Source organism: Prinia subflava, chromosome Z (assembly GCF_021018805.1).
Source record: "Prinia subflava isolate CZ2003 ecotype Zambia chromosome Z, Cam_Psub_1.2, whole genome shotgun sequence".
Taxonomy (NCBI): Eukaryota; Metazoa; Chordata; class Aves; order Passeriformes; family Cisticolidae; genus Prinia; species Prinia subflava.
The window spans coordinates 83,767,068-83,779,454 of NC_086283.1; the positions used below are offsets into that span (position 1 = coordinate 83,767,068).

General features: G+C 41.8%; 1 protein-coding gene across 2 annotated transcripts in view; it reads right to left on the minus strand.

Moving 5' to 3' along the window:
* ZFR (zinc finger RNA binding protein) overlaps positions 1-7,599 on the minus strand; it is a 48,452-nt gene extending 40,853 nt beyond the window's left edge. For both annotated transcript variants that reach the window (XR_010083614.1, XM_063423728.1), the window contains exons 1-2: positions 6,827-7,599; positions 6,538-6,622 (exon numbers count right to left, since the gene is read on the minus strand). Coding sequence is in view for 1 of the 2 variants with exons in the window: in XM_063423728.1 (XP_063279798.1) it covers positions 6,538-6,622; positions 6,827-6,863 (122 nt within the window). In the remaining variant the exon portion in view is untranslated. The remainder of the gene's footprint in view (positions 1-6,537; positions 6,623-6,826) is intronic.
* Positions 7,600-12,387: the final 4,788 nt, after the last annotated feature.

Sequence of the window (12,387 nt, forward strand, 5' to 3'; positions counted from 1 at the left end):
ATTTCTAACTACCCAACCACCTCTCATCAGTGTCCTGTCTCATTAAAGCAAGACACAGTATGAATACCACCAAGATGAAACTCACAACACTTAAAAGATTCTTCACCTTTTTAACAGAAACCAAAACCATAATACAATGTTGAAACTATCATATTTGCACACTTCTCTGTCCAAACATTACTCAATGCCCCTATCTGTACATCAGTATTTTAGCCAGCCAATTTGAGATTAAAAGCGTATCTATGTCTCTCTCCAGCACTGAACCAAGAATGCTAATATTATTTTACATGGGAAAGACAAGCCAATGTTAGGGTGTTAATTTCAAACTCAATAGTCACACAGCGGCTTAGGTGAGGTACAGAGCATGCACACACACATACATACACGAAGAAGACTAGTATCACCAAATTCCACATTTATTCCAGGCTCCTAAACAGATGGATTAGTACAATCGCCTAAATAAGTAACAAATGAGGTTTGCATTGCATGCAGGTTTATAACCTTAGGCCCTAATGCCACCACTAGCAGACAGCACAAACTGTAAAAGTCCTGAAATGTTTAGAGAAATTTCCTGCATTACTACTTGCCTAATCTAATGTTTCTCTCAGTAAATCATGATATTAGAACTGGGTAGTGCGCACAAAGAATTTTAAATGAGTAGGGTAGCAGGAAATTTTATGCAGCAAAAACACTGAAAAGAACTAGAATGCTTCTAATACATTATTTACAGGTTTAAAGGACACTTAGCTCTTCTGCTGTCTGATTAAAAATGAAACAAGATTTCAAATACGTTTTATGAACATTAGTATTTGTGAACTAATGAAGAACAGTAATCTATTCCTCTTCTTATCTAGTCAATTGAAGGAACTTTTCTGATTATATTGTCACAACAGTAAATATTATCAAGTTTTACATGCCCATCCTGATTTTGGCTTGGGAAGAGTTAATTTTCTCCTTAGTAGCTGGCCAACTGCTGTGTTTTGGATTTAGAATGAGAATTATGCTGGTAATACAGATGGTTTAGTTGTTCCTCAGTAGGGCTCACTACCAGTCAAGAACTTTTCAATTTCTTGTGTTCTGCTAGGAAGCAGGCGCACAAGAAGCTGGGTGGGAGCATGGCCAGGAGACAGGACCCAGCCTGGCTAAAGGGATATTCCATGTCATAGAACTTCATGCATGCATGTATGTATAAATTAGGGTGAGTTGGCCAGGAGCTGCTGATTGTTTCTGGAGAACAGGTTGGACATCAGTCAGCAGGGGATAAGCAACAGTGTTATGCATTGCTTTCTTCTCTTGGGTTTTATTCCCTCTATTCCCTTCGTTACTATTATTATTTTTATTAGTATTACTGCTATAATTCTTATGATTACACTTCATTTTCTTTCAGCTATGAATTGTTCCTATCTCAATCCAGGAGTTTTACTTTTCTGATTCACCTACCCATCAGAGTGGGTAGGAAGTGAGCAAGAGGCTGTGTAGTACTTAGTTGCTAGATGAGGCTAAACAGCAACAACCCAGTACTCCCAATTTTCCAAATCCAAGGTCTACCACCTGTGCATCTATCAATGTGGCCTTTATAACCACTTCAAATATCAGTATTTAATGTTCAGACTTGGACAAATTTTAATTTCTTCTTCATGTGAAGGAGGACAGAACATTTAAATTATCTACTATGGCCATGGATAAACTGGAATTCCAGGCAGACACAGTGACTTCTATGCTCCATTGTTTTTTATTTAAATTCTGCGCTTGGAAGTGGGCAGCCCTGGATGTGTGGATAGACTAGGGAACAGGAGGCTGGAAAGCTGTGGCACAGAAAGGAACCTGGGGCTCCAGGTCGATGGCAAGCTAGCCAGCAGTGCCCTGGCAGCCAGGAGGGCCAACCCTGTCCTGGGGCCATCAGGGACAGCAAGGCCAGCGGGGCAAGGGAGGGGATTGTCCCCTCTGCTCTGAGCTGGGGCAGCCTCACCTCCAGTGCTGGGGGCAGGTTTGGGTGCCACAGTGTAAGAAAGATACCAAACTAGTCGAGTGTCCAGAGGAGGGCAACGAGGATGATGAAGGGTCTGGAGGGGATGCTGCATGAGGAGTGGCTGAGGTCATTTGGTCTGTTCAGCCAGGAGGAGACTGAAGGAAGACCTCATAGTGGCCTTCAACACCCTCACAAGTGGAGGCAAAGGGGCGGGCACTGATCTCTTCTCTGTGGTGACAAGTGACAGGACCTAAGGATATGTTGTGTGCCAGGAAGTTTAGGTTGGATATCAGCCAAAGGTTTTTCCCCCAGGGAGTGGTTGGGGACTGGAACAGGCTCCCCAGGGCAGTGGTCACAGCACCAAGCCTGACAGAATTCCAGAAATGTTTAGACAATGTTCTCAGGCACATGGTGATTCTTGGAGATGTCCTGTGTAGGGCCAGGAGTTGGACTTCTACATTCCCTGTGGGTCCTTTCTAATTCAGGATATTCTATGATCCTATGATTCACTACTAATAATGCAAATTAGAATACTGTCATTATGAGGAACTGCAATTCTGGAAGAGTTTATACCAGTCTACAACAAGTCCAGAATTAAATACAGAAAACTTCCTTAAAACCACCTTTCAGCAATCACATAGTACAGCAGATTTCCTCCTTTGAGTCCTCTGAGTGGGAGATCCACAACTGCGAATACTCAAATTCAGAGGGACCAGCTTAGAAACTTAATGTTCCCACATCTCCATGGGCTCTGACAGGATTCACCCTGGAGTAGTGAATGGGTCAGCAGTTGCTACAGCAAGACCTCTCCCAATCATCTATCGAAGGCCTTGAGAGTCTGGGCAGGCCACTGCTGACTGGAAGCCTGCCAGTATAATTCCCATTTACAAAGGCATGAAACAAGAAACAGGGAACTGGAGAATTACTAGTGTAACCTCAGCTCCCAGAAAAACTACGGAGATACTAAGTGCTACTGGAAAGAGAAAGAATTATTAAAGAACAATGTAATCATCTCTCACAGTCAACATAGGTTCACAAAGGGAAAATCATGATTAACCAACCTATCCTTTGGTCATAAGGTCACTTGCATCCTGGATGAAGGGAAGGCAGTGGATGCAGTTCCAGTTTAGCTAAAGCTGCTAACAGTGTCCCTCACAGCATGCTTTTCGGACAAGTTGTCCAGCTGTGGGATAAGAGCAGGTTCACAGTGCTCTGACTGGATGGTAGCACTCAAAGGACTGTATTGAATAGGCTACATCTGTCAGGCAACCAAGACTTGGGTGCACCATTAGCAACTTGGCTGATGATTCAAACTAGGAGGTGCTTTGGATCTCTTTAGGGACAAGATGCCTTGGAGAGGGATCTAGATAGACTGGAGTATTGGGCAGTAATTAATGGAGTGAAATTTAGGAAGCTCAAATGTGGGACCCTGCACCTGGGTGGGGTAATGCCAGGCATGGGTATGGAGTGGGAGAGGAGAGGCTGGGCAGCTGCAGAGGGAGGTGGGGCTGGCTGGTGCTGGGCTCAGCCCCGAGGACAAAGCCCATCCCAGGCACCGAGCACAGCACAGCGGCACAGACAGGGAATGGCCCCGGGGCTCAGCCCGGGGCAGCCTCAACGAGGGCCCTGCTGGGCCCTGCAGGTGGAGAAGGATGGCAAGGTCCTTGAAGGTGACCCCAGGAGGAAAACAAAGATGGTGGGAGGGCTGGAAGGAGCTTCCTGAGAGCAGCAGCTGAGGAATTTGGGCTTGTCCAGCTGGGAGAAAGGGAGGCTGAAGGGTGACCCCACTGCTCTCTGCAGCTTTCTGAAGAGGGAAGGGCAGCGGGAGGCGCTGAGCTCTCCTCACTGCAATCCAGGGACATGACATGAGGGATCCATGAATCCAGCTGCAGGAGAGTTTTCCACAGGACAATAGGAGGCATTTCTATAAAGACAGGGTGGTCAGGCACTGAAACAGCTTCCTAGAGAAGTGGTCATGCCCCAGTCTGTCAGTGTTCAAAGGCACTTGGACAGTGCCCTTAACAACATGCTGGAGCTTGGCCAGCCCTGAAGTGGGCAGCCAAGGGACTGGACAATGACTGTAGGCCCCTTCCGACTGGGAGAGTCTGTTCTATTCCTTGAAACCGAACAGAATCTAGTTAGACTCTCTTCTTTCTCATGCAAAGTTTAGACTTTTTATTTTCTCTGCGTATTTCCAGATGAAGACTTAATATATTTTGAGATAGTCATACTTTAAGATAATACAAGAAAGGTGTGTATACTAAAAAGAATTGCGCAAATTTTTGAACTAAGTGCTGAAATCAATAAAATTCTGATTATTATCATTAACGAGCACTGTGATCATCTAAAATTGCAGACTAGTATTATTCCAACATATCGGAATTTTTCACAGCCATTTTGGCAAGAGAGAACCATTAGAAATGTGACCGATACTGTTTATTATGAAAATTTCTGTTTGTTGCTATAAAAACTAGAGTGTCAGAACTTCCAAATGGGTATGTATAAAGAACTAAAGGCTTCAACTGCAAGTGTGATTTGTTCTCCACAAACAACTTGTTACTTTGAGTATCTTTTTAAAAATCCATAGGTTAGTTCAGCATCCAGAAACACATTTTATTTTTTAAGATTTATGAGGCTCACCTATGTATTCACTAGGTAGAAAAACATTTGTTTATCTATTGCCCTGGTTTCCAAGAACATTATTTTTTATTCTATGAACTGTCACTTCAAATACTGGAAAAACAAACTGATGACTTGCTGTAATATCAAATCTTACCATCTTCCTCTGCCAACACCATCCCTTTCTCAAATATACTGGAGTGGAACACAATTTGTAGCACTCTGTAAACACACTAGTAAGGACTTATCAAGTCGGCTTTGTCAAAGTAAGCTCCCTTCAGACATTTTAAGTGACTCTTGTGTTTTCAGCTGAAAATATTAAATTCCTTCTTATGAAAGTTCTGTTTAAACACCTATTGCTGAGTGTCTTCACTTCCAGATGTGGTAAACACACAAACCATTTATAGAATGTAGAAAATGTAGCAAATTAAACAGTATCTTAAACTTATGATAGAAAAGGAAAAAGGTTCTTTTGATCTGTTTTCCATTTTCCCAAAAACATACTTAGGATCAGCTATTAAACTTGAATGTTATTCCAATTATATAACTTCAAAGGAATTGTTCAGGGTCTTTAGTCTAAAGATCACCTCAGCCCTACAATAAAAGATGATTTTAAAAATTCATCTGCACTTCAAAACTGCAGACACACCGATCTTGGTTTATTATTCACTTAACCTTTATACTTAAAAGGAAGTTCTATATATATGTCCTATATATTCACTATAACTGTCACGTAAAATGTAAACATACACGCACTGTGAGCATCCAAAGGAACTAGATGATTAGCTAAATTTAATCCTCTACTAAATTCCAGAGTAAATTAAATTCAATGTACTTCACATCCATTTTCAGGGAAAAAAATCAAAGGGAAAAAATAGACTTGGAGCTATTCCAACACCTCCACAAAAGTGTACATTCCTAAAACTACGTCAAGTATGCAGTCCTTAGTAGCTAGTAGCACACATCTGCATTTGTTTGTTAATAATCCCTGATATATTTGCTTTATTCTTTTGGGTTCTTTCTTATTCACCACAACTTAGGCATTGAGGAAAGTCTTTATAACAGATTTATGGAATAAGCAACATAAAATTTAAATGTGGACTTCAAGGTGTCACTCCAATACAAGCCAAAATACCAAAAATGTTCTTGACTGTATTTAGCAAACTAAGTGACATGATGCCAGAAAATGCAACATAATAGATGCTACCAATTATTTTTTAACACTCTGGCCACAATTTAGATGAACAAAAACTACAAAGATACAAAGACTTGTGGCAGTGTGTCTAAACAAGATTTGTATTGATAGATCTATCCAGATAGACAAGACACAGTTATGTATATTGTCTAACACAGTCACGGGTCCTCAAGTTCCACTAGAATACTGCTCCTGGTCTTAGAAATCAGAGTAGGACATTTTTTTAAAACGGTACCTGTCCCTGAAACTACCTTCACTACTTTCTTAGACACACACATTAATCATAACATTACATCAACTGAATTAAGTTCCCTGCTATTTTCCGGCGCTCCATCTCTCCCTGATCCATCCAGCTGCCCTTAGGCTGATTTCCAACCCATGTTATAAGGGATCCTGTGTTCCCACAGTGACAGCAAAACCCTGCGGAGCAAGGTCGGTGTTCCCCAAAGCTGAGGAAGGAGACGGGCCTGGGGGCGGCACACGGTGACTCGCGGGTGCTGCTGACTGACTGCAAGTGGCCATTTTAATCTAAGGGCCTGGGGACCCGATGCTGTTGCTGATGATCCTCCTTCTCCGCGATGCCCAGCCCCACCTCCCACCTCAGGCATACAGGGAGATAAGAACACACATCCGCGGGGACGGCGGGAGGGTCCGGGCACAACCCACGGCACGGGGCAAGGGGCGGGAGTTGCCCTGGGTCCCGGCCGCGGAGAGGGGCCCTGGGGAGGTCCCGGGGGGTCGCGGCGGTGCTTACCTGTACTGGGCAGCAGCCCCGCTGTGGGTGAATCCAAAGTAGTTGCCGGTGGCCATTTTGGCATCTTCCCCCAGCCGGCTGGGCACTGCGGCGGCGGCGACCGAGGGGCGGCGGCGGCCGGGGCCATGAGAGGAGGCCCAGCGAGAGGAGGCGGTGGGAAAAGAACGGGACACATAGAGGGACAAGGGAGAGAGAGCGCGGGAGCGCCGGGTCAGACTCGGCGCCTCAGGACCGACCCCCGCCCGCCGCCCTCTCCCGAAGCACGGACACGCCGAGCACAGCTACTCACCATAGGTGAACGAAACTACTGGGCATATGGGAATCATGAGTCCGGCCTGGCAGCGACGGCGGCGGGTGAACTCTCAACTCTCCCCCCCCTCCCTCCTCCTCCTCCCGCTCGCTCCCTTCCCCCACCCACCCACCGACGGCGACAACGGCGGAGTGCGGCCGGGCCGGCTCCGTCTGCGCAGGCGCGGGATGTGCGCGGGGGCCGCTGGGAGATGTAGTCCGGCCGCGGCCCGGCTCCCGCTGGAGGAACAGGGAGCTGCCTCCGCCCTAGGGACCGCGTGCGCAGGCGCGGGATGTGCGCGGGAGCCTCTGGGAGGTGTAGTCCCGCCGGTCGGCCATGGGGAGCAGCGCTCGGGGCACCCATAGAATACATACATACACGCAGACATGCATATGTATATATGCTGTGTGGAATCTCGCCATAGCTCCTGTGTGCTTCTTGCACGTGCAACGCCGCTACAGCCTCACCCACACAGGGCCCATTCGTGTGACTTTTCCAGAAGGCAGCAGTCCATCAGATCACTCCTGAAATGCGCTGGCACACTGCGGCCAGTGCAGTGACCTCACGATCAAAGGCACAGAATGACCGTCCGTTCCCCATAGCTCTGCCCCTCCTTCCGGCATATGCTTCCTTCTGAGCATCAGATGTCCCCCAACACTCTGAACAAAGCAAAACTTGAATGCTTAAGTATTTTTATCCCATTTATGTATTTTGCCTGTGCTACAGTGTGTATTACACATACACTAATTACAGCTCATAAACGATTAATAAACACTAGATTAAATAAAAAGTATTATTTCAGAAGTATTTGTTTACTGTAAGCTAAGCCTATTTAAAACACGCTTGTTTGGGATGTCTTCCTGCAGTCTTCACAAAAGCAGGGATTCCCATATCCCACAGTAGCTGTGGTCTTAGGCAGTAGAACTGTAAGGATATTATTGTTCATAAAATGAGAAGAGGAAAGTACTTTCTCATCTCACAGCTAACATTACTGCAGCTGTATATGAAGTAAAACTATTTCTGATGCCAAACGTCCTTCCCAATTCACTGAGCATAATTTGCTGGTCATTATTATTAATTTTGCATAGGAATTGAATATTACTGTACCTCCTGTTCCTTCTTATCCTAATCAAGCACAACAGTAAAAGGAATCTGCTTGCTTCTACCCAGAGTGCTCTTCTGGGAAGAAAGTCGTTACTAGATGAATATTTAAATGCTACAGATGAGGAAAGAGAAGCCTTAATCCACAGTTCTACGGGACAGTACTTGAGCAAAAGACTCTACAGAAACCTTCTATAGAAGAACTTAGAGGATATAACCTCTGCCATGAAAATCTCAATTGACTCAGGATATACAAATTATAAGTAGTTTTATGATTTATATAGATATTTATATCTTTCCTTTCTTTTATTAAGAATTGCTCATTATTAGAGCATTGGATCCTGCTGCTTGGACAAGAAGACAAAACAGGGGGTTTTTGTTCAACTGTCTTTCAATTTTTTTCAGTTATAAGCTTTCCAATATCCTGATAAATAGACAATATTCAATACATGTTTCATTAAAAATATAAGCATCTATACACACACACAGACATTAACATACCTTTTATCACTGCATCACTAAAACTATGTTTTTCCAAAGTAACTAGGCCTGCCATTGCTATTCATTTATGAGGCAAACTTCATAGAAAGACAGAATTGGAAGGGAGTTTAAAAATCACCTAATTCCAACTCCTCTGCCATGGACAGGAACACTTTTCACTAGTCCTGGTTGCTCAGAGCCCCATCCAACCTGACCTGAACTTTGTCAGCGATGGGGCACCCACAGCTTCTCTGGGCAATCTTTGCCAATGCCTCACCACCCTCACAGTAAAGAATTTCTTCCTAATATCTAAGCTAAACCTACTGTCTTTCAGGTTGAACCCAACCCCCTTGTCCTGTCACTCCAAGCTCTTGTAAACAGTCTCTCTCCATGGCTCCTGTACCCTCCCTTGGGGACAGGAAGGCTCTAATCAGGTCACCCCAAAGCCTTCCCTTCTCCATGCTGAACAAACCCAATTCTGTCATTTTTTCCTCATAGGTGCTCCATGCCTCTGATCAACTCAGTGATCCTCCTGTGGACTCTCTCCGTGGATATATATTTACATTATTAATATATACGACAATTGATACATATTATATTAAAATATTCCAAGTAAACTTGGAATATTTACCCTCTTTTCAACTCTGTCTCCTTGGGGAAAAGAAAAAAGAAAAAAGAAAAAAGAAAAAAGAAAAAAGAAAAAAGAAAAAAGAAAAAAGAAAAAAGAAAAAAGACCCCAACAAACAACAAACTCAACAACAAGAACACCAAAAACAAACAAACAAACACACAAAACCCACACACAACAATCCCCCCAAAAACTCAAACAAAAACAAACCAACAAACCCCCTAAAACCCCAAGACTTTCTTACTCACAACTGAGCTTTTTGACTTAGGTTTCATAACTTTTCTTCATCTAAGTAATTTCTAGTAGTTATAATTCAGATACTACACCCTTTATGTTTTGATTTCAGCCCTGCATATTTCTGAGCATAAGCTCCCATCTGGCAGCCCAATTCAGCTGCAACTTCAGAAGAAGTTTCAGATTACTTTCCTGTGTGAATTTTGCATTTTGAGTTTTCAGTGCATATATCACTTTAAAAAGACTACAATATACTTTATGAGAAGTCATACTTTCTAAATGTGACCAAAGAAATTAAAACCAAGGTTTCCTTTCTCCTTGGAAAAAAAAAACCAAACCCATTAGTATTATACAAATCTTCCCCTCAGCCGTTTCCTAATAAGAACCTGATGCTTCCTGGTGACTTTGTGAACCATTACATAACATCTATTTATGCTACTACTAGCTTGCAGGATCAGATTCATGGTCTATACTTAAAAAACCTCAGTGTGTTATAAAACAAGATTCTATTTCCTTAAGACATGTATCAGATTGCTTCAAAATGAAACAGTAATAAATTCATATTAGATCCTTAAAGGCATTTTGACTTTTACTGTTTTCTATATCTTTATCTGGAAGGAAAATGGAGTGATAAAGAATAAGTTGTGGCACAGGGAGAAAGACAAAAAAGCTTTAGTGAAACTAAATGGAAAAGGTATTTTTTAAATAGGAAAAATAAACTTCTCTGTTCCTGATCCTAATAAGTTTACAGAAGAATAGCAAAGAAGTTCCAGAATGAAAACATATGCTGGAACACAGATTTTTAATTTGGAATTAAATACAACAGATACTCTACCTGTGCAAAGTTCAAAGTGTCTAAAAATATCACAGACAAAAATGGCAAGCAAGCTAGCATTCAAGAAAATACACTTTTGACCTTCATTTCAACCGTATGAGAAGAGAGCTGCAAAATATGGTGAGACGAAGAAAACACCATACAGGTGTCATCAATCCTACTATTTTACTTTGATGTCCCAAAACGCGTGTGATATTGTCTCTGCTGCTGCCACAGGACTGCAAAACTGCGACTGAAACGCAATGGGGAAAACTAAATGTTTTTAAATCTCTAGATTTGCTAAGTAAGATTAGGTAAGATTTCTTGGAGGCAGCCTTCCGGTTTATGTAAAAGCAGGCTCTCAGCCAGCCTTTGCTTGCCCACCAGAGGGCAGGGCCACACGGCAGAAGGTGAAAGCTTTCCAACACAGCATAGACCATGTTAACAAAAGCTTATTTTATGTCCTGAAAAGGTAATTTAATACTTAGTGCTCTCTTTGTAAAAGCTCTAGATAGAAAGAGATTTATAATCAACATACGGAGACTAGTGCTATGTTCTCACCTGTAAATTATTTCAGATAGCTAGAGAGATAAGACATTTATCGGATTATCAACCTTCTTATTGTAAAGTGAAATTACATTTTTTAAGCAGTAAAGACAAAGACCCCACTTTTTTGAATTATTGAAGCAAAAAGTGTTATTTTTAGCAACAGGGCTTAGACATTGTACAGTGACCATAACAATTGACATATTAAAACATATAAAAGCAATTTATTAAAACACAGATGGAAGTTATTACTGTTTAGATTACTAAATTGCAACATAAAAACCGCCCACTTCTCAAACATAACAGAAAGTTATGCGAGTATTGATGGAAACTCAAATTACACGATAATTACATGACAGGAGAAACAAAGCAGTTCCACAAGCAAAACCACTGTGTGGTAGCATCCCTTACTCGTTCTTTCCTGACACTTTAATAAAACTACTGTCAATATTATAAGCTAACCTCCCCTTTCACAGCAGATTTCTTCTTCCACCTTCTAAGTAAGTAATGAACACTAAAGCTTTAAAAGCTGTCCCACTTTAGGTTTTGCTTTTCTTGCTAGTTCTACTATCTCTAACCAGAGGAGCCACGCTTTGCAGTTAGTAATTGCTATGTAATCAGAAGCACAAGCATGTATTTTTCAACATTTCCATTCAAATCTGCATGCTAAAATCTGCTACTGAAGAAAAAACTAATGCTTCAACATTCTTCTCTGCCGAAGACATGTGGGATATGAAATGAGGCAATCAGGCAGTAACTAGAAGAATTTAAGCCCTTTTAAGGCAGCTACAGAAGGAAAGTGTCTGATGAAGGAACAAACCCATTACAAAAGTCTATTTTAAGAGCTCAGAAAGTGAACTGTACCCCTAGGGGGGATAGATGACTCACTCAGAAGGTAACAGCAGAGATTTACCTTGGAAAAATTATCGTTTCTTTCCTACTGTTCTAAAGCTACCATTTTTTTTAGTAGCTTCCTTCTCCTTTTCTAAATACAATAAAATTGAGTGAAGGTAATTCACCAAAAGCTCAAACCACTGCTACACTCAAAGATCAGAATATTTCTCAAAGAAATGCATCTTTCCTGAAAAGCAGAACATCAAATCCCAGTTGCAGCAAATCTTCCCTGCTCCTCACTGATCTGCTATTCAGGAATTTAGCTTTAAAAATAAACTTGGTCCTTGCTTTGGAGGAAATAATGCAGGTGGGAGAAATTAACTCATTAAGAGCCAGCAGAAAAAGTTTCTTTAGTCAATTTGATTTATGTCAAGACTGAAGGAATTGATTAAAAATACATAATGAATTCTTGATTTGAATAAACAATTCTCTGGTGACTTGATTAAAACCTAAACATTCTTTGTGTACCAAGTGTTGACCTGTAAAAAAGCAAAGCATATAGGTATTACAAACACCTGAACTCTCATTAGGCTCCTAACATGAAAAGTTAGTGAAAGTTAGTTGAAAAGAGTAACTGTCCATAGTTAACAGACAGTTAATAGACTATTAATTAATAGTCCATGTTTGGAGATGATCTTATTGTTGGACTTAAACATTAAGTATTACAATATAATCTGTTCATCTTCCACAATTACTTCGCTTGACAAGACAGGTATTGTTGCAGTGGTGATAATTACTATATTGCCTGCTTATCATTTACTGTGCTCTGACTCCTGTTTGTTTTTATCTTCCACAGGTCACAGATGTAGTTAGAATTGTGTATTTTTCTATTTTTCTTTTCATTTTGACCTACATGGCATTGTG